At 44.2% G+C, this 25,714-nt stretch overlaps 1 protein-coding gene across 1 annotated transcript in view; it reads left to right on the top strand.

Annotated features, from left to right (window-relative positions):
• The window catches only part of TRPM3 (transient receptor potential cation channel subfamily M member 3), a 1,363,437-nt gene that overhangs the window by 513,017 nt on the left and 824,706 nt on the right, over window positions 1-25,714 (top strand). Inside the window, exon 5 of the mRNA XM_085633017.1 lies at window positions 22,338-22,462. Within this exon, the coding sequence (XP_085489143.1) occupies window positions 22,338-22,462 (125 nt within the window). The remainder of the gene's footprint in view (window positions 1-22,337; window positions 22,463-25,714) is intronic.

The following is a 25,714-nucleotide window of genomic DNA, read 5'->3' as shown; positions in this document are numbered from 1 at the left end:
TATTTTATAAGCGGAACCACCATTGTACATAGCTATATTGAATGTAAATAGAGCACAGCCAGAGAGATCCTACGTTACACCGGTTTCTGTTTCCGTATACTGAGTACCGGCACTTTTTTATTTTGAGGGGAGAGTACCGGCACATCTCAATAGAGACGAAATACATTTAATTGGAGAGTACCGACACGTCTCAGAAACAAGCAGGTACTCCGCTACAGAGTACCTGCACTTTTATTTTTCCATTCCAAGCGCTGTGCAAGCTATTAATTTCTCCGTGAAAGCACCACAAGCCATTACTTTTAAACAGTAAAGGCAACCCGAGAGATAGTGTTTGAAGAGCGGTCATCGTTAATCAGCGCTCGTGGCGTCCTCACCCCATTTAAAAGCCATTTCCCATTACACGAAGACACAGGACAAAAAGTCAAAAAAAAGTCAACTCCCGCTATATTATGGGCATCTATATTTTTACGAACAGCTACAGGGCATTTCTGAAGTATAATACCTCAATAGCGTGTGTCTATGCCATGACCACTCAATCGCATTTCATTTTGTTGTTCCAAACTTAAAACAAGATTGCAATAACAATTCCTACTGACATATTGCTATCTCTGTATCACCGGCATCTATATATTTATACGAGCAACTGCAGGGCATATCTAAGATGCGGTCCCTTGGGAACATGTATCTATAAAAGTAGTAGATCCCGATCGCTTTTAGATAGAGAAACATAACCTAGCATGTATCCATTGTGCCCATTCTAGTCACAGTATTTTCAGCATTTTAAACTACGGTGACTCAGCATTTTAAACTACGGTGACTCACCATTGTTAAGGCTCGATGGCGGTTGTATGTCGTTATAACGCATTCCGTTGCAACGCATGCCTTTACCACGCATGCGTTACAATTCCCACGTACAACCTTTTCCACGAATATTCCTTTACCACGCATACTTGCACGGTAATGGAATACTCTTGGTAAAGGTTATAACCCTCCCCTGTACCCTTACGTGACCACCCAATCATTATTATTACCCCTGCCCATTACCCTTAAACAGTATATATATTTTTAATACTTTTATTCTCCTTACCTCTTCACGTCTTCTTTGATTACGTCCTCCGTCGTAAAGAGGAAGCGTTATTCCGTTTCCTCTAAAACGGCGCCGATTGTCACCACTTTCCTTCGTTTTTACATGTTCGTTTTTTGGGGGGGGGAGACCCCCCCAAGCCCCCTTTTTTTTCCGCATGCATTTTATTTTTTATTTTTGGGGGGAGACCCCCCAAGCCCCCTTTTTCTTTTTTTACCTTTGAACACACGTCTTCGCCGCTGACATCAAAAACGGACTGAACCTGAGGAAGATGAACTGGTTCCAGTGAAGCTTGCATGGTAAAGACGGTCGTGGAAGGCGTACGCCTGGTAAAGATGTTTACGTGGTAAGTGTACCATTGTAAATGTAACGCGTAGAAAAGCCTTTGTGGTTAAGGATGTTTCCCCTCGATGGCGAGCAGTACGTGCGATCGTCTGTTTCTAATGTTTAAAATAGATCCCCTGCTGACGGGCGTTTTTAAATTCCCACTCGGAGATGCATAACACCTGATGTTTATAAAGACTAACGACTACGAAAAATACACTGGCTTGTAAATGAGCGTGGCGGTCATTTTGTAGTGGCTAAAACCATGTATGACTCATTGCATTCCCTATCAAATAATGCGTATGTCTGCCTGAATATTGTTGTGGAGCACAGAGTACCTTAATATATATCTTCCTGATTCAATAATCAGTCCAGGGCTACAATTTATAAGATTCGACTCGGCTATGTGAATACCCGATGTCTAAAATGACTAAAGATACCAGAGAAGGATATAGAATTAAAGAGAACACTGTCGGCCATTATTGAAGCTGCAAACTCCATATGTGACTAATTACATTTCATGAAACACGATGAATCTATCACTACCAAATGCTAGAATGTCTCTATGCCCTTAAAAAAGTATTTTGAGAGCCAATCAGAAAGAGGCAGGGGTCCCCTGGGGACCCCTTACAATTTGCGAGTGGTTTACCACCCTTCTGTGAAGGGTGGTAAACTGCGACTGTTTTGCGACCGCAATTGCGATCGCAAAACAGTCATATATAGCTTCAGGAGTCGCTATTAGGAATCAACGCCCTTGTAACCCCTCTTCGTAATAGACTTTAGTACATATGCCCCTCTGTGATTGTGCATCTCTGCAAATAAAATCTGTGACTCGGAAAAGTCACCTCACTGTGATTATGAAAGAGGTAGTGATAATTGGAAAGGTCTACTAAGTGTTTTTGATAGCTTCAAAGTATTTCGGTATGTGATATATACATTTTACAGTATACATTCATAGTCAATGTGGTCTCATTCTTTTCTGAAATATGATATATGGATGCTTCATGGTAATAAATGTGAAGAAATGTTTCCCACTTTTATCACATAAAACCATACCTGTCTTCCTAATCATCAAGAATTTCTTACAGATGGTGTCCTTTTTAATACATTTCTCTTGAGATGTGCTGCTTGTTTGAAAGACATAATTGGGCCCTTAACTGCCAATTAGTCATAGCTAAGACTGATTCTGAAATCACTTTTAAGTTGGCCATTTGAAGAAATAACAATCTAGGCACTACTTGATATTGGTGCATTGAGAGAATTCTCAGCTTCATGCAACATACAGCTACGAAAACATTATATCCACTATCATTCAATCAATATTCAATTATGAAAACATCATAAATACCTGGAGAAGATTTGCAAATGTACGGCTTGCTGAAGAATGAAAGCTATACTCCTTTAACTCCCCAAAAGACATACAATTAGAAATAAAATAACATTAGGAAAGCATAAATTAGGACTCAAAGCTGTGATCTAAATAGGTGAAATGGTACTAAAATAGTGTTGACTAATTATTGTCTAGCAAACATATTGTGTCCCAAATGTTGAAACTGTAGCCATCACCATGGACCTGAAGGCCAGGTATCTGAAGAAGGTTGGTCCTGCTTTTGAGATATCTTTTCTGAAAAGTTTCTAAATCCTAATGCAGAGTGGGGTTGTCACTTTTTTTGGTGGTGCAGAGGTCTTCGGTCTGGATGAAGCGGAAATCCAATCTGATGCTGTGGAACCACCGGTCAGATACTGTTGCTGATGAGTGTGACTCCAGGTCTGGAGGAAAAGTTTCCAAACGTTTCCAAACTTTCTTCTGGAGAACAAACAATCACTAGTTTACATGCCGCTGCCAGCTGGATACTACAGGGAAAAGGCCTCTTGCAGATTGATGTGTTCCTGTAGCCACACAGGTCAGCTAACTGACCATTGGAATTCACTTCTTTATCCTGGGCACAAGGGGGAGTAGGTTGAGTCCTTCAGGCTCCTCTCAGGCCACAGACATCGGGTCCAGTCCTCTTCTGAACTTCTGCAGGTCCAGAGAGTGCGCAAAGAACAGTATCTTGGTGTGCTATATGTATGTCTGGACCAGCTAGTGTGTAGAGCGACTCCTGGCTCTTCCTTAACCTGTAGGGTAAAAGTACCCGGGGCAACCCTACCTGCCTTTGCTGCCTCTAATGTTTGTCCTACTACAAAGAATCTCACAGTGTACCTTATTTCCAAAACCATAAGTGGAGAACACTTCTCCTCTTGTACAGAGCTGTGTACCCACCCAGAGATGTTTGCAGGGTAAAGAGCAGTCTCTACCTCTGTGGTAGCTCAAAACCAGACCTGAGGGTAGCTTTCCACCCAATGGGTTTGGTGCCAACCTGACTATGGAGACAAAGGGAGGCGCTTTTCAGGCATCCCCTGACATTTATTTGAGACCGACCAAGTCCATTGTATGTTAATTAGGTTCCTGGGCCAACCTCAATTGGTCTTCCTGTCAGTCCCGGGCCAATGTTCCTGCTCTGGGAGAATTTTTCACAAGTAAATTACTTGTTTAACTGCTGGTGAGCTAATGTAATTTAACCTCCACGAGCATCAGGCAGGGAAAAGTTAATGTTCTAAAATTTACTTTTGCTAGATATTTATCAAAATCCAACTTCACCACTGACTTGGCCCTTTAATAAATATTAAAAAAGAAGGCTTAATTGTTTTTCTAGCTGGTCCCAAATCCAAGATATAATAATTAATATTTTAATCTGTACTTTACTGTTTGGTGTATAGTTTTTTGAGATTTGTCTTCATAAATATTCTTCTACGCAGGGAGCGAACTTCAAGAAAAGACCGACAACAAATTACGCTCTGCTAGTTTATAAAATATGCTGCCTTGCAGAGCTAGTGTAAGAATTAATGGAATTCCAGATGGAATTACATATAGATGTACCCTGATTTGTTCTCTTTGGTAAATGGACCATTTTGTTTGCTTTTATGGGCAATCTAGCATCCTAACACTGCTAGGTGTCATGGGCAACATACTGGAATGCCTCCTGTTTTAGACCATGCATAATTTTCATAATGCAGGCATAATTGTACATAAATATTCAAGTTTCACATTGCATGAAATATGTGACACTTTCACTATTTTGCCTAACAAGGGATTTTGTGTGACTTTTGCCCACAGGAGGCTAGTTAAAGATAGCATCTCCTGAGACGGAAGCCGGGAGCCTGACTAGCGAGCACTTTTAACATTTGAGAGCCACTATTTGTGTGTGTTGATTTTAAAAACCCACCTTACCTGTAACTCACGCTCTTGACTAAACCCGTGCAGCGGATCCTAGCGCTGCCGCGGGAACACCAACAAACAGCATTTGCCGCCATTACCGGCGGACCCTAGGGCCACGCCCCTTGTCAGAGTCCACACCCACCACCCTCCTGACTATATAAGTCGCTGAATGCAAGGTTCATTTAGAAGATAGCATCTCCTGAGGCGGAAGCCGGGAGCCTGACTAGCGAGCACTTTTAACATTTGAGAGCCACTATTTGTGTGTGTTGATTTTAAAAACCCACCTTACCTGTAACTCACGCTCTTGACTAAACCCGTGCAGCGGATCCTAGCGCTGCCGCGGGAACACCAACAAACAGCATTTGCCGCCATTACCGGCGCACCCTAGGGCCACGCCCCTTTTCAGAGGCCACGCCCACCACCCTCCTGACTATATAAGTCGCTGAATGCAAGCGTCATTTAGAAGATAGCATCTCCTGAGGCGGAAGCCGGGAGCCTGACTAGCGAGCACTTTTAACTTTTGAGAGCCACTATTTGTGTGTGTTGATTTAAAAAACCCACCTTACCTGTAACTCACGCTCCTGACTAAACCCGGGCAGCGGATCCTAGCGCTGCCGCGGGAACACCAACAAACAGCATTTGCCGCCATTACCGGCGGACCCTAGGGCCACGCCCCTTGTCAGAGTCCACACCCACCACCCTCCTGACTATATAAGTCGCTGAATGCAAGGTTCATTTAGAAGATAGCATCTCCTGAGGCGGAAGCCGGGAGCCTGACTAGCGAGCACTTTTAACATTTGAGAGCCACTATTTGTGTGTGTTGATTTTAAAAACCCACCTTACCTGTAACTCACGCTCTTGACTAAACCCGTGCAGCGGATCCTAGCGCTGCCGCGGGAACACCAACAAACAGCATTTGCCGCCATTACCGGCGCACCCTAGGGCCACGCCCCTTTTCAGAGGCCACGCCCACCACCCTCCTGACTATATAAGTCGCTGAATGCAAGCGTCATTTAGAAGATAGCATCTCCTGAGGCGGAAGCCGGGAGCCTGACTAGCGAGCACTTTTAACTTTTGAGAGCCACTATTTGTGTGTGTTGATTTTAAAAACCCACCTTACCTGTAACTCACGCTCCTGACTAAACCCGGGCAGCGGATCCTAGCGCTGCCGCGGGAACACCAACAAACAGCATTTGCCGCCATTACCGGCGCACCCTAGGGCCATGCCCCTTTCAGAGGCCACGCCCACCGCCCTCCTGACTATATAAGTCGCTGAATGCAAGCGTCATTTAGAAGATAGCATCTCCTGAGGCGGAAGCCGGGAGCCTGACTAGCGAGCAGTTTTAACATTTGAGAGCCACTATTTGTGTGTGTTGATTTAAAAAACCCACCTTACCTGTAACTCACGCTCCTGACTAAACCCGCACAGCGGATCCTAGCGCTGCCGCGGGAACACCAACAAACAGCATTTGCCGCCATTACCGGCGGACCCTAGGGCCACGCCCCTTGTCAGAGTCCACACCCACCACCCTCCTGACTATATAAGTCGCTGAATGCAAGGTTCATTTAGAAGATAGCATCTCCTGAGGCGGAAGCCGGGAGCCTGACTAGCGAGCACTTTTAACATTTGAGAGCCACTATTTGTGTGTGTTGATTTAAAAAACCCACCTTACCTGTAACTCACGCTCTTGACTAAACCCGTGCAGCGGATCCTAGCGCTGCCGCGGGAACACCAACAAACAGCATTTGCCGCCATTACCGGCGCACCCTAGGGCCACGCCCCTTTTCAGAGGCCACGCCCACCACCCTCCTGACTATATAAGTCGCTGAATGCAAGCGTCATTTAGAAGATAGCATCTCCTGAGGCGGAAGCCGGGAGCCTGACTAGCGAGCACTTTTAACTTTTGAGAGCCACTATTTGTGTGTGTTGATTTTAAAAACCCACCTTACCTGTAACTCACGCTCCTGACTAAACCCGGGCAGCGGATCCTAGCGCTGCCGCGGGAACACCAACAAACAGCATTTGCCGCCATTACCGGCGCACCCTAGGGCCATGCCCCTTTCAGAGGCCACGCCCACCGCCCTCCTGACTATATAAGTCGCTGAATGCAAGCGTCATTTAGAAGATAGCATCTCCTGAGGCGGAAGCCGGGAGCCTGACTAGCGAGCAGTTTTAACATTTGAGAGCCACTATTTGTGTGTGTTGATTTAAAAAACCCACCTTACCTGTAACTCACGCTCCTGACTAAACCCGCACAGCGGATCCTAGCGCTGCCGCGGGAACACCAACAAACAGCATTTGCCGCCATTACCGGCGGACCCTAGGGCCACGCCCCTTGTCAGAGGCCACACCCACCACCCTCCTGACTATATAAGTCGCTGAATGCAAGGTTCATTTAGAAGATAGCATCTCCTGAGGCGGAAGCCGGGAGCCTGACTAGCGAGCACTTTTAACATTTGAGAGCCACTATTTGTGTGTGTTGATTTTAAAAACCCACCTTACCTGTAACTCACGCTCCTGACTAAACCCGCGCAGCGGATCCTAGCGCTGCCGCGGGAACACCCACAAACTGCATTTGCCGCCATTACCGGCGCACCCTAGGACCACGCCCCTTTTCAGAGGCCACGCCCCTCCTTGCTGTCCCCCACACTCCATAAATTATGTGCATGTTCCGAACGTGCAGCGGGCGAGCGCAGCGGGCGAGTGCAGCGGGTGCGACGTTTGCGCGCCGAAGGCGCGCCTAAGGCAAGCCCGTCTGCGCCCGTCCGCGCCAGCTCCGGGCCTAGGGCCAGCCATGCTGCCAGTCCTCTACCCGCTCAGAGACTAACGTGGACCAGGTCACAGCTTCTAGACCTAGGTAAGATATCTTGCACTTCCCCTACACCTTGCAACCTCCCTTTACCTAGCCCTTCCCTGTACAAATGTCACAACTGCCCTTTCTCTCTATGTCCCTACTGGACTCGCCCCCATGAGCCCGCAACTAATCAGCCCTCACCTACCAAAACCTACTCTATGGCATTGGTAAACTGTCGCTCCTTACCTTGCCACGCCAGTGACATTTGGCTATTATTGTCCTCCACATCCTGGGACGTATTATTTTTAACTGAGACCTGGATTAAAGATTCCTCCAACCCAGACATCTCTCTCCCCGTACCCACCGGCTACCACTTTACTGGATTAAGCCGTGAAGGCTCCAAAACAGGTGGAGGAATCGCAGTGATCTTAAAGAATCACCTGAAAATCACTTTACGAACATTAAGCCTATTGAAGCACTATACTTCTCGGTCACGGACTCCACCACAGCTATTTCTTCAGGGATCTTGGTCTACAACCCCCCGAACACCCCTCAGCCTGCCATCTCAGAACTTCTGGCAGTCACTGCAGATCTCTCTATTAAACACCCCCACTTCACGGTACTAGGAGACTTCAACCATCACGTTGATGTAAGTAGCTGCAACCGCGCCACTTATCTCCTGGAATCCATGCACAAGATAAATCTGACACAAAGGGTAAAGGGCCCAACTCATACCGCAGGACACACCCTGGACCTTATCTTTTCAAACTGCGAGAAGTTAATAACCCTCCCATCCTTACCTCTGACATGGTCTGACCATTTTTTAATCCCTTTCGAGGTATCCTCAACCCTAATTGTCAAGAAGGAGTCTGCCATTAGAACACAAGGCAGAAATTGGCACAAGATCTCTTGTACTGCCCTAGAGCAACAATACCATAACAGTCTAAACCCTCTCTCTGACGATCTCAACAAGGCGGTTCTTATACTTAATAATGATCTCACGACTGCTATTGAGAAAGTAACCCCCTTACAAACCCTCACCTCCCGCAGACAAAAACCTTCAGCCCCCTGGTTCACTCAGGAACTAAGGGAACACAGAAGCAGGAGTAAAAAGATGGAGCGACAATGGAGGCAGAACTATGACCCAGAAGCCAAGGTTCTTTACCGACAAGTCCTTAAAGAGTTTCGCAAACTCAAACGCAACTCCATGAGCACCTATTTCGCAGGAACTATTGCCAATGCAAAAAACTCGACCAAAGCCCTCTTTAACATTGTTAAAGATTTTACTAATCCCAGTGCTCTGTCTGCCCCAGTACCCACTTCCCAAGCACTGAGTGAAAACCTATCAGATTTCTTTGAAAACAAATAGCCAACATTGCGGCAACTATCCTTCAGAACGGTACCGACGTTACCGAATACCCTGCCATCATCTGCAAGCATGCATTTACTGCTTTCCAACCACTTACCAAGGAACATGCCCTGAATTTATTCTTGAAATGTAAATCAGACTCTCCATTGGACCCAGCCCTGGCCTAAATCATGAACGAAATTGCCCCTTTAGTTATTAACCCCCTACTCGAAATATGGAACTCCTCTTTACTCTCAGGTGTTGTCCCCTCCGCTTGGAAACACGCAATGCTAATTTCAATCCAAAAAAAAGCTGGCATTGATCCTACCGGCTTAAGCAATTACCGACCAATCTCACTCCTACCCAAGCCCGCCAAGGTGCTCGAGAAAGCGGTACAAGAGCAATTGTCCAACTACCTAGAATTAAACTCTTTGTTCCATGATTCCCAATCAGGATTCAGACCGGACTACAGTACCGAGTCGGCTCTGCTTGAGGTATCCGAGTCGATTCGAGAATGCACGGATAGGGGAGAGGAGGCCATGCTGGTCCTCCTCGACCTATCTGCAGCATTTGACACCATCTCCCATGACAAACTACTTGCTCGCCTGCAAGAGGTAGGTGTCAGCGGAACTCCCCTCACCTGGGTTAAATCTTTCCTTACGAACAGATTCCAACAGGTGATGCTGAGTTCCTTTCTCTCCTCCAAGAAACAATTGATTTGGGGCGTTCCGCAGGGTTCCGCCCTCAGTCCGCTCTTATTCAATGTGTACCTAAAACCACTGGCAAAAGTGGTGGAATCCTAGGGCGTCAAAGTAACCTTTTACGCTGACGACACCCAACTAGTGTTCTCCTTCAAAGACCACTCCGAAAAATCATTCAACAACTTTCGCCACTGCATGATGAATATCGCCTCCTGGATGTCTGCTAATAACTTAAAACTTAATACAGATAAGACTGAGGTCCTGTTTTTTAATCAGAAATCCCCCACACCTTCCATTCTCTGGTGGCCGACTGAACTCAACCCTCCCCCGGAACCAGTCCAAGCTGCCCGTAACCTAGGCTTCCAATTTGACACTGCCCTCTCCTGTAAGACTCAAATTAATAAAGTCACCTCGTCTTGCTTTGGAAAGCTCCGCATGATAAAAAAAAATCATCCCCTACCTTCCACTAGACTCTCGTAAGACAGTAGTCCATGCCCTTATTACCGCTCATCTGGACTACGCAAATAGTCTGTATGCAGGTGCCCCGGCATACCTCATAAACCAACTACAGAGAGTCCAGAACGCAGCGGCCAGGCTGATTTGCAACATCCCCTACCGCCACTCCATTTCACCCCATCTGATCAAACTTCATTGGCTCCCAGTGAGACTGCGCATTCAATTTAAAGCCTTAACCCTGGCTTTTAGAGCTCTTAATGATCGAGGCCCTACCTACCTGCGTCGCAGAATGAAGTTCTCACAAGTACCACGAAACCTCAGATCCAACCATCTCCGCCTTATGATCTGCCCCCGTTTTCGCCTGGCACGCACGGGAGGAAGGGCCTTTGCAGTGGCCACATCCAAACTGTGGAACCAGCTTCCTATAGAGCTAAGATTTCTGACGTCAGAGCCTCTATTCCGGGAAAAACTCAAGACCTGGCTTTTTTCCCTTATCTAATCTACCCACTCCCTTCCACATCCCTCTGACCCTTTCGAGATATTGTCTTCAGCGCCGGGACACCTCCGTTGGAGGTAGCTGAGCGCTCTATAAACTACTAAATAAATAAAATAAATAAAGTAGAAAATATCTAGCTAAGACATATGTTCTCAAACTGGACATATCTTGCTTCACACAGTCTCTTGCTGGTTTCTCATGTGAATTTTGCATGAGATGTATGGCCTCACCTTGAAAAGTCATGAAAGATGCCAGCAAAAATCTTCCTACACACCTAGCGTAATTGCATGTAGTGGAGGCACTTTGACTTGTGCACAGTGTTGTCATGCATTCGCCATCATAGTAGTATTACGGTAGCAATTTGTACTCTTGTCCTTTTTATCAGCGAAGTTACTACTTATACGTTTTTTAGTAAAAGTTGCTCTCTATATGTAGGTGTACATATGTCAAACAAAAAGGAGAGGGGGGGGACAAGGATCTAATTAGAAAGAGGTCCTGAACCAATGCTCCCAAAATCAGTACAAAGTCACAATGGATGGTTTCAGTTCCTACAGGTAGAGGGATTTACAGCCAACAGTTATGTGCTGTAACGAGAATAGGGGATGTCTCCATAGGATAGGTGAGTATGCAAAGAGGAGGATAGGTACACCTTTGTGTGGTACGTAGTGCCCTCACACACCCTTTCGAGTGTATAGCATCATCATCGGGCAAAATTGCTCCTCGTGGGGGTGGCGCTGCAGTCCCTCACGGGCCCCGAGGGGCTCTCTAGCGGAGATCTTTTAGGAGTTGCCGCAGTTGTGACTGAGGGTGTGTGGGAAGGAAGTGCTAGTGAGTGCAGATTAAAATGGGTCAGGAGGCCCTGACAACTTTATTAGTAGGACCCCTGATCCTAAAATCCACGGGGATGGAGATGCACAATAGTGCCGTTAGGAGAGGGGAAACAAGACCAAATAGATTCCCACTTCTCTCAACCCGTGTGGTGTGTAATAAAGTGTTGATTTAAAAGGGGGTCGACATGTTTCGCGCTATAATTTGGTCCCTAAAGGATCCCAGAGCGCTTCATCAGGACCAGGTGGAGAATAGAGAACGGGAATCAGGAAAAAACACCCTGTATTCCTTAATATATCCTAATTAAGGTATGTTAACAATTATTGTCTTAGGACTTGTTATTATACAGATGTTCTAAATCACAGCCCTCCCTGGATCGGAGAAGGGCTCCGTCGGATGTACCACGGGGTGAGGTAGAGATACAGCCTCACGTCACGGGAAACCTACCCGTCCTGCGGTACTACCACCCCCACGAGGAGCAATTTTGCCCGATGATGATGCTATACACTCGAAAGGGTGTGTGAGGGCACTACGTACCACACAAAGGAGTACCTATCCTCCTCTTTGCATACTCACCTATCCTATGGAGACATCCCCTATTCTCGTTACAGCACATAACTGTTGGCTGTAAATCCCTCTACCTGTAGGAACTGAAACCATCCATTGTGACGGTGTACATATGTTCACCTTTATATAAGTATAATAGGTATCAGTCCGAAGGGATAACTCTCACTAAGCACATCAAAGGGAGGCTTATACTGTAGTGTTTATAAAAATTAAGTAGTTCTTCATTGCCATTTTTTAAAAACCTCTTTCCTTAAATGAAATGAACAAACCAAAAAGATGGCGTTCATGCCTCTCAAAAACTTCAATGAGGATGAACTCATATTTACATTAGGAGGCATCTCTGCAAGTTTTGCCTTAGTTTTACCAAGTTATAAAGAAGTACAAGAAGATAAGCATTATTCTGAAATTGGCATGTATATATTTTTTTATTTTACATTATACTAAAATGTAAAAATGCTAAAGTTGGATTTTAAGTTACAAATTAAAAAAATGCCACTTTTAGACTGTTCTGTCAGATGCCTACATGGGATGTACTTGAAGAAGTATTTAAGTGAAAAATCTCTAATTACCTATTAAACGTCTGATCATGAAGTAAAAAAACAAAATTTAAAGCAAAATAGTCTATATTACTTTAGCAGAGAAATAATTCAATACAGCCTGGCATATCTCTTAAATCTTTGTATTTCAATCATAGAACAGTGGTTTCATAAGGAATTCAACATGAGGAGATACTACAACAGCATTGGTAACAGAACAGGGAATAAATTATTAATGGTTAGAATTTACTAGTTGTTAGAAATGGGGGTCTCTAGTTGGCAATGGTTTGCACCTTTGTCCAAATAGGGACCCTTCTTCCTAGTCAGGGTAAGGGGGATACACTTCTAATTTAACCCCTGCTCACCCCCTTGGTAGCTTGGCACGAGCAGACAGGCTTATCTCAGAGGCATTGTGTAAAGCATTTTTCTGCACACATACAGTAATACAGTGAAAACACTACAAATGGACACCACACCAGTTTAGAACAATAAGTAATCTTTATCTAAACCATACAAGACAAAAACGACAAAAATCGACAAAATAAAGATATAAGAAAATGTGACTTTCAAAAGGTACAAACAGTTCTGTTCAAAGTAAATTGCAGATGCAATACTTTCAACACAAAGTACCTTGGATGTATCAAAATCAAAAGCAAGAACAGACACAGGGAAGGTGATGTGCCGGTTCCTTATGCGCAGGGAAGGTGATGCATCGGTTCCTTACTCCAGGGGAGGTGATGCGTCAGTTCCTTACAGTCATGCAGGGTAGGTGATGCGTCGGTTCCTTACAAAAGTACAAAAGGGGAGGTGATGCGTCAGTTTCTTACTGTGGGGAGGTGATGCTTCAGTTTCTTACTGTGACCCCAGTGTCCTTCTAGACTTGGCACCCCGGTTCGATGCAGGAGGATCGGGGATGCATCGGTTCTCAATGCAGCAGCGGCAACAGCGCTTACGTTGCACTGAACCCCACGATGCACTGGTTCTTGCAGCCGCACAGCAAGGCCTGGATCGGAATCGGTGCGGTGATCTCCGCCTTCATAGATCGGTGCACTCAGTGTAGCATGCGGTGATTTTTTGAGCCACGGACAGACTCTTCGGCGATGCGCCGAAAACAGATACGGATGCATCGCATTTCTCATCGTTGTGTTACTTTTCCACAGCAGGAACAACCTCCAGAGGTCCCAAATAGCAGCAGGCACCTCTTGGCAAGTCAGAACTCTCAGCAAGGGAGTTTAGGGGAGCTGGGGTGAAGTCTTTGTATCCCTGAGACTTCAACACAGGAGGCAAGCTCTACTTCAAGCCCTTGGAGATCTTCCTCAACAGGGGACACAGCACACAGCAAAGTCCTTGTCCTTTCCTTGGGAGAAACCGCCACTGCAGGTCAACCCCAGACAGCACACAGCAAAGGGGCAGTACTTCTCCTCAGTTTCTCCATCTCTTCTCCTTGGCAGAGGCTCCTATTTATAAGATGTTATAAATAAACTCCCATTCTAGTCTACAGGACAGATAGCCTTTCAATAGTGAAAAACGAAATACACTGTATTTCACTATCAGGACATGTCACACACCTCAGTACATGCCCTACCTTTCACATACACTGCACCCTGTCCATAGGGCTACCTGGGCGTACCCTAGGGGTGATTACCATGCAATAAAAGGAAATGTTACTGGGTAGCCTTGCGAGGTCGACGTGTCAGTACTAGACTGCCTACAGACACTGCAGTGGCAGGTCTGAGTTATATTTACAGGCTGCTCATGTGGGTTACACAATTAGTGCTGCAGGCCCACTAGCAGCATTTGATTTACAGGCCCTGGGCACACACAGTGCACTGTACTAGGGACTTACCAGTAAACCAAATATGCCAATCATGGAATCACCAATCCATAAACGCAATTTACATGGAGAGCATATGCACTTTAGCACTGATCAGCAGCGGTAAAGTGCCCAGAGTCATAAAACCAACAAAAACAGGTCCAAAACATGAGGCCAAAAAGCTAAAAGTCTGGGGATAAACAATCTGGAAAAGCCAGGTCTAACACTAGTTATTAGGGAGCTCAGATTAATTTTGTGACTTTAAGGTTTCACCCTGACAAGTGTTGTGATTATTACTTGAGGTGGGTACTCACAGTTTCAACCAATTCCCCACTGTCTTACACCAACTTAGCCTTAAACATACCTATCGATACTTCTTTATGTTAAAGTGTGTATAATTAAAAGAAACCGAGCTTGGTGCAGAAGTAACAAAATTCATCAGTAATTGTGGGAGAAAGACTACATTGTTGCCCAAACGTACCATTTTAAATCCAAAATCCCAGCATGTGCATCAACTAAATTCAGTTTTTACTTTTATTTTATATACCCATAAAATCAAATACGGTACATCAATTTGTTATTTCATACAGAGTAAGGTAGTGCTTTGCAATTTCCATAAATACTTACATATACAATCACTTAAAGGTTGGTGTTAATATCCAATGCGGGGTAAATACATAATTTGACCCAGAGAGGATAACAAATGTCCTGCGTACGCTATAATAGAAAAAAAGATCTTACATTCAAATATACAAATAAATTGATCATACATATTATAGTGATGAGAAGCACAATAAATATTACATATATTTAAGACTTTAGATAAGGCTTAAAATGGTACATGCACAAATAAGCTTCGGTTTCAATAATTATCACCCATGAATAAATAAGTTAAATATATATTAAGACATGTTCCTTCTCCACCTAGCTATGGGTGACCAGATTGTGCACCCCCACTTCCCTGCCTCTCTGCCCCTACATGAGTATAATGCACTTTCTTCATTGTAGACCCCCAGAAGTCGCGCTAGCGACATTTGAAAAGTTGGGGGATCCATGTCATTCCATCTTGCAGCAATCAATATCCTGAAGACAGCAGTGCGCATAAATATAAAATATTTTTCTGTGGTGTTCAGGCCTAGGCAGCTATCGTAACCCGTTAGTATCAGTGTTGGGGATAGGTTAACACTGCGCCCTAGCAGCATCTCACAAAAGCTAGCCACCTCGTTCTTTATGGAGTTTAGCCTGTCGTAATCGTAAAACATATGAACTAGTGTTGCCTGTCCTTCCCCACATCTTGGGCATCTATCATCCTCTCTTTGTCGCCCAGCTAAAGAGTTTAGCAAGGGTAAAATATAGAATGAACACTGTCTTATAACGTTGTGCCTTGAGACTTGTTGATCGGAGGATTTTACCCGCTAATACCAGCGCCATATATAAATCTACATCTGGATTATTTAATTTCCCAAACCATATAGTTTTGGTTTTCCCCCAATCATCCTGAATACTTTGGATCAGAGTACAGTAAATATTCTTAATCCTATTGCCACTCCCGACTATTAGTTCTGTTAATGGAATTTTTTCCCCCAGGTATACCGCAGGTCTGCGGCTCCCTTGGGATTCACGAATTTGAACATATTTAACTGTCTAGTCGAGATCCCGTATTTCTGTTGTTAAGCACTAAAAGTGCGTAGCTGACCTGATTCAAAGATATCACCTACCACTGTTAAACCAAGTTGTTCCCATTGCTTACCCAAGCTATCATAGAAAGAGTGCGGAAAGGCATATGAGTGCCAGAGCGGTGTGTAGTAATTTATTTTCGGAATTACCAAAACTTTCCGTACCATGTTCCATAATTCCCAGGCGCTAAGCATGACCTTTGACCGAAATTTCTAATAATAGCTTGATTTTCCCTGACACATTAGCAGCCCGCATGCCTCTGTCCCTCTAATTAATTCATATATGGTTGGGATCCTGGTGTTTCTTTCCTCCTCAGTGGCTCTGCTAGTGGCTGAGCCGAATAGGATCGACGTCTGTTGTAAAAGGCTTGCCCATGAATAGAATCTGATATTCGGGAATGTAAGACCGCCCTGTGACTGCAGGAGTGGCAGATACTTTAAAGATCTTCTAATTTTTCCATATTGCCTGGTAAATTTTGACAAAATTGCTTCCAATGCCCTCAAAATGTCTTCATCTATCATAAACGGAATTGAGCAGAAGAGATAAAGAATTTTAGGCAACATTGTCATCTTGAGGACATTTCCTCGTCCAACAACTGAGAGGTGTAATCCATTTATCCTCTTAAGATCTGCAGTAATTGTCTTAATCAGTGGATTAAAATTATTTTTAACTATTGTATTAACTGCTGGACTGATACACACCACCAGATAGATAACCCTCTGAACACATCTCGGGTCATTAAAATCTATATTGTTTGAACAAACAGTGGGAGTCTTATCTTCATTCAGTGAATAAACTGATGCTTGCCCACATTTTCTTGCGATGGCCGTAGCCTCCTTAATTGTATTAGCAGGGCAGTGATTAAAATGGCTATGTCATCTGCATAGGCCAGTACATTGGTTTCAAACTCTCTGGCGACGATTGGTTTAATCATCTGGCATCCCGTAAGTTTTTCTATTAATGGGTTTAAATATAGAGCAAATAGTATGGGGGTAACGGACCCCTTGATATTATAATATTGTCTGATGTTCACCCCATCATTTGTAATCGGGCCCTGGGATTCACATACATTGCCTTAATTGCTCTAATAAAACCTGGCCCAAATCCTTTGAGCTCCAGTATCCCCCATAAAAACCTCCAGGACACCCGATCAAACGGTTTTTCTGCATTGAGGAGTATCATGGCCATCCGTCCCCTCCCCCCTGTTGCAGCCTGGATGTCAAATACGTTATGGTCCGTCTGATATGATCAGTTGCCCCCCTCCCAGGGATAAACCCATGCGGCCAGGGGGAGGCTAGATGGCCAATGACCCTCCCCAATCTAGTAGCCAATAATTTTGAATATAGTTTTGCATCAGAGTTGATCAGGGACATAGGTCTATATGAGGAAGAATTATCCGGCGTCTTACCTTTCTTATGAAAGATAACAATATTAGTCTCCTTCCATGATTCTGGTACTTGCCCACTGTTTTGTATCCCCATGAACAGGTCCAGTAGTAAGGGAGCACTAACTCTCTGTATTTGCTTATAGATCTCTAGCGAGATACTGTCTGGGCCAGCTGCCTTTCCTGCAGGTAACTCTTGCAACCCTGCTAATACCGACTCTAATGTAAACTCCTTTTCTAACTCCTCCTTAGCCTGACTATCCAATAGAGGCCCTAGATCATTTTCTACTATTTTGAACATGTCTTCATGAGTTATCCCTCCCTCTTCTTTATAGAGAATCTGATAATATTCCAGGAATACCCTGAGTATATCACTGGTTTCTGTGTAGGTTTGGCCATCCTTCCTTATTGCAGCAGTTCGATTCCTGACATTTTCCTGCCTAATACATAACGCCAGCAGTTTCCCGGCCTGTTCCCCAGTCTCATACACTTTACTCTGTTGCGACTGGTAAATCTCGGCTGATTTCTGGGTAAGCCAACTGTTTAATTCGGCTTTTAGAGAGATAATCTGTAGTTGTATACCGGTTGCGTCTCGCCCCTGAGTTAGCAAGGCTGTATTATCTTCTTCTGCCCTAGGTAGCTCATCTAATAGCCGTTCATTCTCAAGTCGACTCTCTTTTTTTTTACCTACTACATAGCTAATTGTCTCTCCCCTTAAGGCAGCCTTAAAAGCATTCCATATCGTGTTGCGACTAGCGCTGTATCTATTAATATCCAGGAACTCCTGAGCCCATTCCATGATATGCTCTATATAAAGCTTATTGACCAAGAGCTTTCTATCTAGTGTCCATTTATTATATATCTTATTAGGGATATCAATTTCCATATTGAGTATAAATGGATTATGATCCGAGATCACCTTCGATAGCTTTTTAATCCCCACTTTATTAATAAGGGATGTTGAGATAAGAAAATAATCAAGTCTGGTATGTTTTTTATGGGGAAACGCATAGTACGTGTGTCCTGGATCGTTAGATTTTTTGTTCCCCCATATGTCAACAAGACCATAGCTACTAATAAGGGAGGCCAGGGCTCTGTATACTTTAGGCTTCCGCACCAGGTAATTGCAGTTGGTGCCTAACTCTGCAAATATATTAAAATCCCCATAGATGATTAAAGGACAGGGCCAGGTTGCTAGTTCAAACTTGAGATTCTCAAAGATCTCCGGATCGTCTTGATTTGAGCCATAAATTGCGCATATGGTGTACCCGATCTCAAGCTCGACCACCACCCAACGCCCACGTGCATCAGTGGCTTTGCGTCTGGCTCCGCCCATAGCAACCTTAGCAAAAATCGCTACCGCCCGTATACTCGAAGTCTGGGATGTGCAAGCCAGCAAATTATAACCTCTCATACTCATATTCCTTTTTCCCTAGGGATATGCGTTTCTTGAATACACACTACATCCAGATTATTTAATCTAACAGACTCAGCAATACGTAATCTTTCATTCCGATCATTTAAACCACCCACATTTATTGTGCATATACTTATCTTACCCATCTATAATTATCTTCTAAAACCGATCTGTTACTCCTTCCTTGTCTTTTACTACCTTACTGGATTCACATCATAATGTATCTCTAATAACCTTAGATTCAACTCTGGGTATATATTGTTTTACCTTTTCTCCCCCCCTTCCCATCGCCATCACCTCCCACCTTGTCCGTACCTCCCAACCTCCCTGAGCCCAGCCCACCCCCTCCCATCTTCCGTTCCCCACCACCACCCATGTGAAGTGCTCAGACCAATGTCTGTGCGTGAGATGAGTGCAGCACACTCGACCGACCATATATATAGAACCATCTAGTTCTTCCCTGTGGTGCCTGTTACTGTAGATTAATACATTGCCTTAATACCTTAATATAGTCATCTATATTTCTTTTTTTTAAACATTATTTCTTCCTCACTTTCTTATATGTACAAGTATATTTTTTATCTTTTTTTATATAAACATTTTGTCATTTCAACATTTCACCCCGTGTTATTTATTCTATGAATTCGTGATCTAAGCTACTTTGTCCTTGTTAAGATAGCCCCCTGGTTCCGGCTTTTATCATATTCTCCAGTTGAATCATTTAGCTTTATGCGGGCCATCCAGAAACTCTTTCGCCTTAATTTCAGAAGAAAAGAATCGTGTCTGTCCTTCCCAGAAGATTTTCAGTTGTGCTGGATTTATCAAATATACTTAGATATTTTTGTCCTGAAAGGGCTTTATCATATGGCTCAGTCTCCACCGTCTCTCCACAGTAGCGTGACAAAAGTCGGGGCGCACAAAGAACGACACCCCTCCACTAGATCTTTTAGATTCGGGTCTAGCTTTTTCTGCGATCGCTTGGCAGAGCAGGAAGTTTCCGAAGTAGACAAGAATCACCCGGGGCTTTGATTCTTCTTTCATTGGGTGCGTTAGCTTAAAGGGGGTATGATGCACCCAATTAACTTCATGCGACCAGTTCCACTCAGACAATTCCGGGAAAGCGGTCCTTAGCATCTCCACTATATAGGTCCAAATATCAGAACCCTCGCTTCCTTCCGGGACCCCAAGCATGTGGGGATTATTCCTCCTCTGTCAATTTTTGTGGTCCTCCAGCTTCCACTGGATGTCCTTTAACTGGGCCTCATGTGCTTCAGTCTGAACACGTGCGTCTGTAAGGTCTGTCTCAGCTGTAATAATTCTCGTCTCAAGCTCTGTCATACGCTCCTCAATGATGTTACATGATTTAGTCAGTTTCCTGACCACTCCCTGCACCTTGCACAAAGCCGACTGTGCTTTCCAACTATCCTGGCACGTCTCCTCTCCATGCATCAATATAGCCTGATAGATGACTTCTAGCGATGGAGGGTCTGGATTTTCAGAGACCCTAATCTCACCCGATGGAGAGCTTGCCAGTTGAGTTGTTGCTGTATAATCCAAATTAAGATCCTGGCCGTTGAGCATTAGATTTATGCCTTAGTTTCTGAACGGTTGGGAGATTTAGGGCTTGTGCTTCATCACTTTCTTCTGGATCAGTTTCTATAATACTTAATTCTGAGGAGGAGCCCAGGCCATCCTCTGACCATTCCGCCCCCTCCGAAACTGGAAAAAAAACAGTTGCTGGGCTCTCTCTCTAGGTCCCCTTTATCCACTTTGTCAGTCCCTTCCTTATATTGTTGAGAGATCAATATTGGTGCCCCCTGATGTGAATCCGTTTCTTTTCTACTTTCCTGTCTGGCTGTAATATGTTCTGTTTTTTTAAGTTCACTACATATAATTGTGGGGGCATTTTCCCTTTGGTCCTGGGCTTTGACTGTGTTACACTTAGAAGGGGGTTTGACAGTCCCTCCTGCATCATTTATATCATTAAGCTCCCCAAGCTCCCCATATGTCATAGTCCCATCCTTGATTAAAGATTTGCATGTTTCCCCTCACAGCTGTATACAATCCTTTAGGGTGGTAGTTTGATCTAATGTCACGACTGTCTCTTCAATCCTACCTTCCCCCAACTGTTGTGTTAGAGCCTCTGGTATCACCTCTAATGCTGCATGAAGTTGGGAGCAATCCGCTCCGGCAGGCTCACCTTGTCCTAGCTCCACTCCTTGTTTGCTTGCTGTGAGGCTGCTGTCTGCCGCAGCATCCGGCAGAATCTCTCGGGACCTCTGAAAAAAATCAGCCACCGAGGGGCTGGCCTGACAAAGCTTCCCGTTAGCCCCGCCTCTCCCCCTCTTCTCAGGGAGCGTTTAACCATGCTGTGTTTGCATCCAGCACCCTCGCCCGGGCACCGGTTCCACTGGGCCCACCAGATCTCTCTCCCCCAGGGGTCCGCCTCATGTCTGTCGGGCGCCCTCAGCCATGGCCCGCGTTCTTCGACCCCATTGCCCCGGGGGATCGCATCGACCCGCGGCACTCCACGCAAGGTAAGCGCTCAAAGATTAGCCTCAATCCTTGTAGCCCGGGTCTAATCCAGTCCGCCAACTCACAGCAGCAGCAGGAGAAGGCGCAGCTCCCGGGGGGCACCAAAACTCAATTTTCCACCTTGAAATGGCTCAGTGTTCACCACAGAGCATTACTGCTCGCTATCGTTTGTGCTGTCATCGGCCTCTTAAGCAGCCGTCATTTTGCTTCATCTCATCCAGCTCGGTCGATTATTAAATTCAGTTTATTATAATGTTAGTGACATTGGTAATGCAGACTATCACAAGATAATTGGCTGCCACTTGAGTCATGGTGGACGATTACAATGATGTAGGACTACATGATGCTATCTGCTATCCAGGCCATTACTGCTATTAGAACATGCTTGTATGTGCCTTGGTGGACCCTTTTAAGTTATCTGAATTCATCCTCCTGTCTTTACTACTGTCAGACACTAAGCAAGAGATGCATGTGGGCTCCTGCTTAAGAAGTGAACAATGTCTCATGATAGCCAAGCTGCGGCAGGGAGAGGTGGAATTTTCTCCATCATTGAAGGAAGCCTCAAGGGGATAAACACTCATATGCTTATGAGTGGCTGTAACACAGCTTCTGTCACTGGATGACAGTAGCAGTTGGAGCTGTGCCAGCCAGTGTGTATGCTTGGCTCGTGCTGTCACTCAGTGACGGCAGTTAAAGGAACACAGCAGTGTTCAGGCAGTGGGTCCCTACCACTAATTAATGCCTTCTGCAATGCAATTAGTTTTAAAGAAGCCCTCAACGATCAGAGGTTTTTATAAGGTGATTATTGAAAGGTTATCTTTAAGACACTTAACCAAAAATCACCTGAATGTTGTAGCTGCTCTGGGAGAGTTTACATTACTACATACATAATTGCTTTTTCATAAGAAAAGGTGTTCTCCTGGAGCTCTAACAAGGTACCAGTATGTGATATTCATGATATTCGCAAGAGTAGAATTTGTAAGCTCATCTCAATTTGCTTAGTATTTCTGAAAATTAATTAACTAGAGTAGGCCTGCACTGAACTTGAATGTTCCTGAGTTGGATCTCACTTCTTCTGTCCCTCTGAATTCTGTGTGGTCTCCCCTTCTCTCTGCAGGAGTCATCCGTCATGTAGGAGATGCTCTGAAGGACCATGCCTCCAAGTCTAGAGGAAAGATCTGTACCATCGGGATTGCTCCCTGGGGAATTGTAGAAAACCAAGAGGACCTTATCGGGAAAGATGTAAGTTTAGTGAGAACCTTTTCAGATGTGTTTTTATTTTTTCCTAGTAAGATCCAATGATTAGAAAATGTTGGCAAAAGATGATGTTTTCGCATTTATATTTGGGAAATGTGTCAAAACTATGCTTTGGTTCACTGCTTTCATATTTACTCCAGATTGAATGATGAAGATGGCATTATATGCTCTTGAGTAATAATATTGTCTAATTTGTAAAGAGAATCCCATCAAAGGGGATAGCAAAGGCATTGCTAACAAATAGAATGAACAATGCACAGTGTGTAGTATATGGAGGGGACAATTGTAAATTTGTGATTGACTATGCTGCAGCGGTACAGGTTTAAAGAAAGAATGGCTTTACAACATATTTGCTATAGAAAATAATCCCCTAATGATTTTTGGTTTTGGGCAATCTCCAGACTCGTATAATATGTTTGGTCTTAAGTAGAGAAAGAAACACATGATGGGTGGAACGAGCAAACTAGTTTCAGCCACTAGTCATGTTACTCAGGGATGCATTCTAGTCCATCATTTTTTAATCTTAAGAGCAGCTAGTAAGCCTGTAGCTTCCCCATGGTGTTTGCATGATTTTCCAACACTCTATACTTTGTTTCTTCAGCTTTATATTTTCAGGGATGATGTGTGATAAACTCAAAGCCATCTCTCTGGACTCTATTTGGTGGTTTTAGGTTTTGGAGAGAGAATTACTTCAGGCACTCTGCTGTATTCCAAACCATTTCCCGAATCAATGTATGTGTGAGGTATGCACAGTGTTCTTTGTTACAGGAGTCACTGCTCTAAACAACCCAAATGTGCCTGGAATTGTTTTTGCTTCCATGAAGATTGTGCAGCATCCTTTTTCAGAGACGGCTTCAATCTAAACAGCTTTGTATTAAATTACTATTGAATAATCAAAGGTTAAAGTGGCGTTATAGTTAGGTATGGTAATAATTAATAATATCTTACTGTGCATCAAAACAAAATTGAAATTCACTCAAAAAAACAAAGGTTAAAGGGATGTTGTAGTTTGGAGAAAACGTAATTTAAAACATACTATTTTAAACTAGCAAAACCACTGAAATTCACCAGTTATAGTTACCTCATGTGACTATAACTTGTTCCCTAAAGTAACTGTAACTCGCGCTCTCACCATGTATAGTCTTGTCATCAATGATGTCATTTTAGAGGTTGCAGTGATGTTATCAGGTATTATGATATTTCATAGGCAGTAAATCGCGTGGTGGTGAGTTATAGTTACTTTAGGGCAAGAGTGACATATTTTAACATTTGTGTTTTCCCAGTAAATTTTTAGGATTTTATTTATGCAAAGTGATATTTTATCATCATATGTAAGGCCAACCACGTATTGGTAGCTAACCCACAGCTGTGCACATCCTTCATCTGTGTCTGACGTGCAGTTGGCCAGCCTCCCAGCAATCCTGTTGGACTTCTGCGGGAGTCAGATCACATTATTTTTGAAGTTGCATGACCATGGGAAGCTCACAAGCAACCCACGAACCCAACCATCCAGATATACAAAGTTTTTTAACATACATTTTTGGTTAAGTCAGAGCTTCCACAGGAAAGACGCCTTCATTTCTTAATAACTTTGACACAGTTTGATGAATCACCACAAAACTTTCCAAAACAAAGTTCATCCACTTTGGCCCATTTGTGGAAAGTTTCATGCCGATCAGTCAAGAGGGGCCCCAAAAATGTGATTTCCTGCTTTAATTTCCATTGGAGATTTTGATCTCTGATGCAAAAAAAATAGCAAGAAACAATTGCACCAAATCTGGAACAAATTGAAAACGTTTTTCATGGATTGGCTGTCTGTTTGTTTGGTATAAATTTGTTTAGTAGTTTTTCAAAAATCTGCATTTCAACAGAAGCTCCGGTTGGGTATGAAGGGGTTAAATTTAAGATAAAGATAGAGGCATTTTAACAGTTGAGGTTCTGAGAATAGCCTCAAAACCCGCAGTTCAAAAATTAAACATACCTTATTGGCCAAAGGAGCTTGTTCTCTTGTAGGCCATTTCTAATAAGCACACCCTTACAAGAATCTGCTGAGCCAAAAGGATCTGCTTGACTGCAACACTGAAAGAAAATATTGTGGCAGCCATTGCAGAAAGGAACAAAAAAATATATAGCACATACGATTGCAGGGAAAGCAGACTATTACCTGTAAGACCCTATGGTGTAATCTCAGCTGGACCCCTGTGTTAAAAATATAACAAAAAAGCTACTTTTCATCACAGGATACAGAGATCTAGGTATTTGGTTTGTGAATTGTAGCAAGGCTCTCCGGTGTGGATTCATTGATACATTTTGAGATCCAATGATCCCCCAAATTATGTGAAAAAAAGATAGAAGTGTCGTGTCACAGACCAGACCCTGTGGTCGACCTCCATTACACAAGCCATGCACAGTGCTGTTGCCCTCACAGACGCTAATGCTGCCAGGCGATACACCGCCACCAAGTGCAAGGTTCACATATTTAAGGGGCCCAGATGCATAGCGGCTAGTACCACCCACTCGGTCACTACCACTGGGTGCAAGCTTCAGGACCTGAAGGGACTGGGAGGACAGCAGAGGTGTTAGTACCAGTATCTGGCACATCACCACAGACTGTAAGCTCTCAAGACTCAAGCGGCCCAGCTGCAGAGGGGTATGTTCTGCTAGCCAGTAAACTAACACCAGATGCAAACTTCATGGACTCAAGGGGCCAAGCTGAATAATGATTAGAATTGCTAGTCAGTACACCAATATGAGGTACATGCTTCACAGACAAAAGGGGCCCGGATCTAGAGGTGCTATTTCCATTCACCGGGTACACCACCACCAGGAGCAATCTTCACAGACACAAGGGACCTGGCTTCGGTGGTACTAATACTGCCTGGTTACTACACCACCATCTGGTTCAAGCTTCTTTGACACAAGGGGCCCAGTTCCAGAAGTGTAGCATCACCTGCCCTGTACACCACAATCGAGTTCCAAGCTCACAACGATTTAGGGGCCCTGTTTTAGAGGGGCTAGTACAGCTCGCTTGGTATTCCACCACCAGGTGTAAGCTTCATTGACTCAAAGGGTCTGCCTGAGGAGGCACTAGTGCTGACTGACCGGTACACCCTACTGGGTGCAAGCTTCACAGAGTGAAGGGGCTTGGCTGTGGATGCTCTAGTACCGCCTCTCTACTAAAGCACCACCAGATGCACGCTTTACAGATTCAGGGGGGCGGCTGTGGAGGCATCAGTA

Source organism: Triturus cristatus, chromosome 2_1, assembly GCF_964204655.1.
Source record: "Triturus cristatus chromosome 2_1, aTriCri1.1, whole genome shotgun sequence".
Taxonomy (NCBI): Eukaryota; Metazoa; Chordata; class Amphibia; order Caudata; family Salamandridae; genus Triturus; species Triturus cristatus.
The sequence above is the reverse complement of the archived record's forward strand: the minus strand, read 5'-3'. Positions and strand labels throughout refer to the sequence as shown.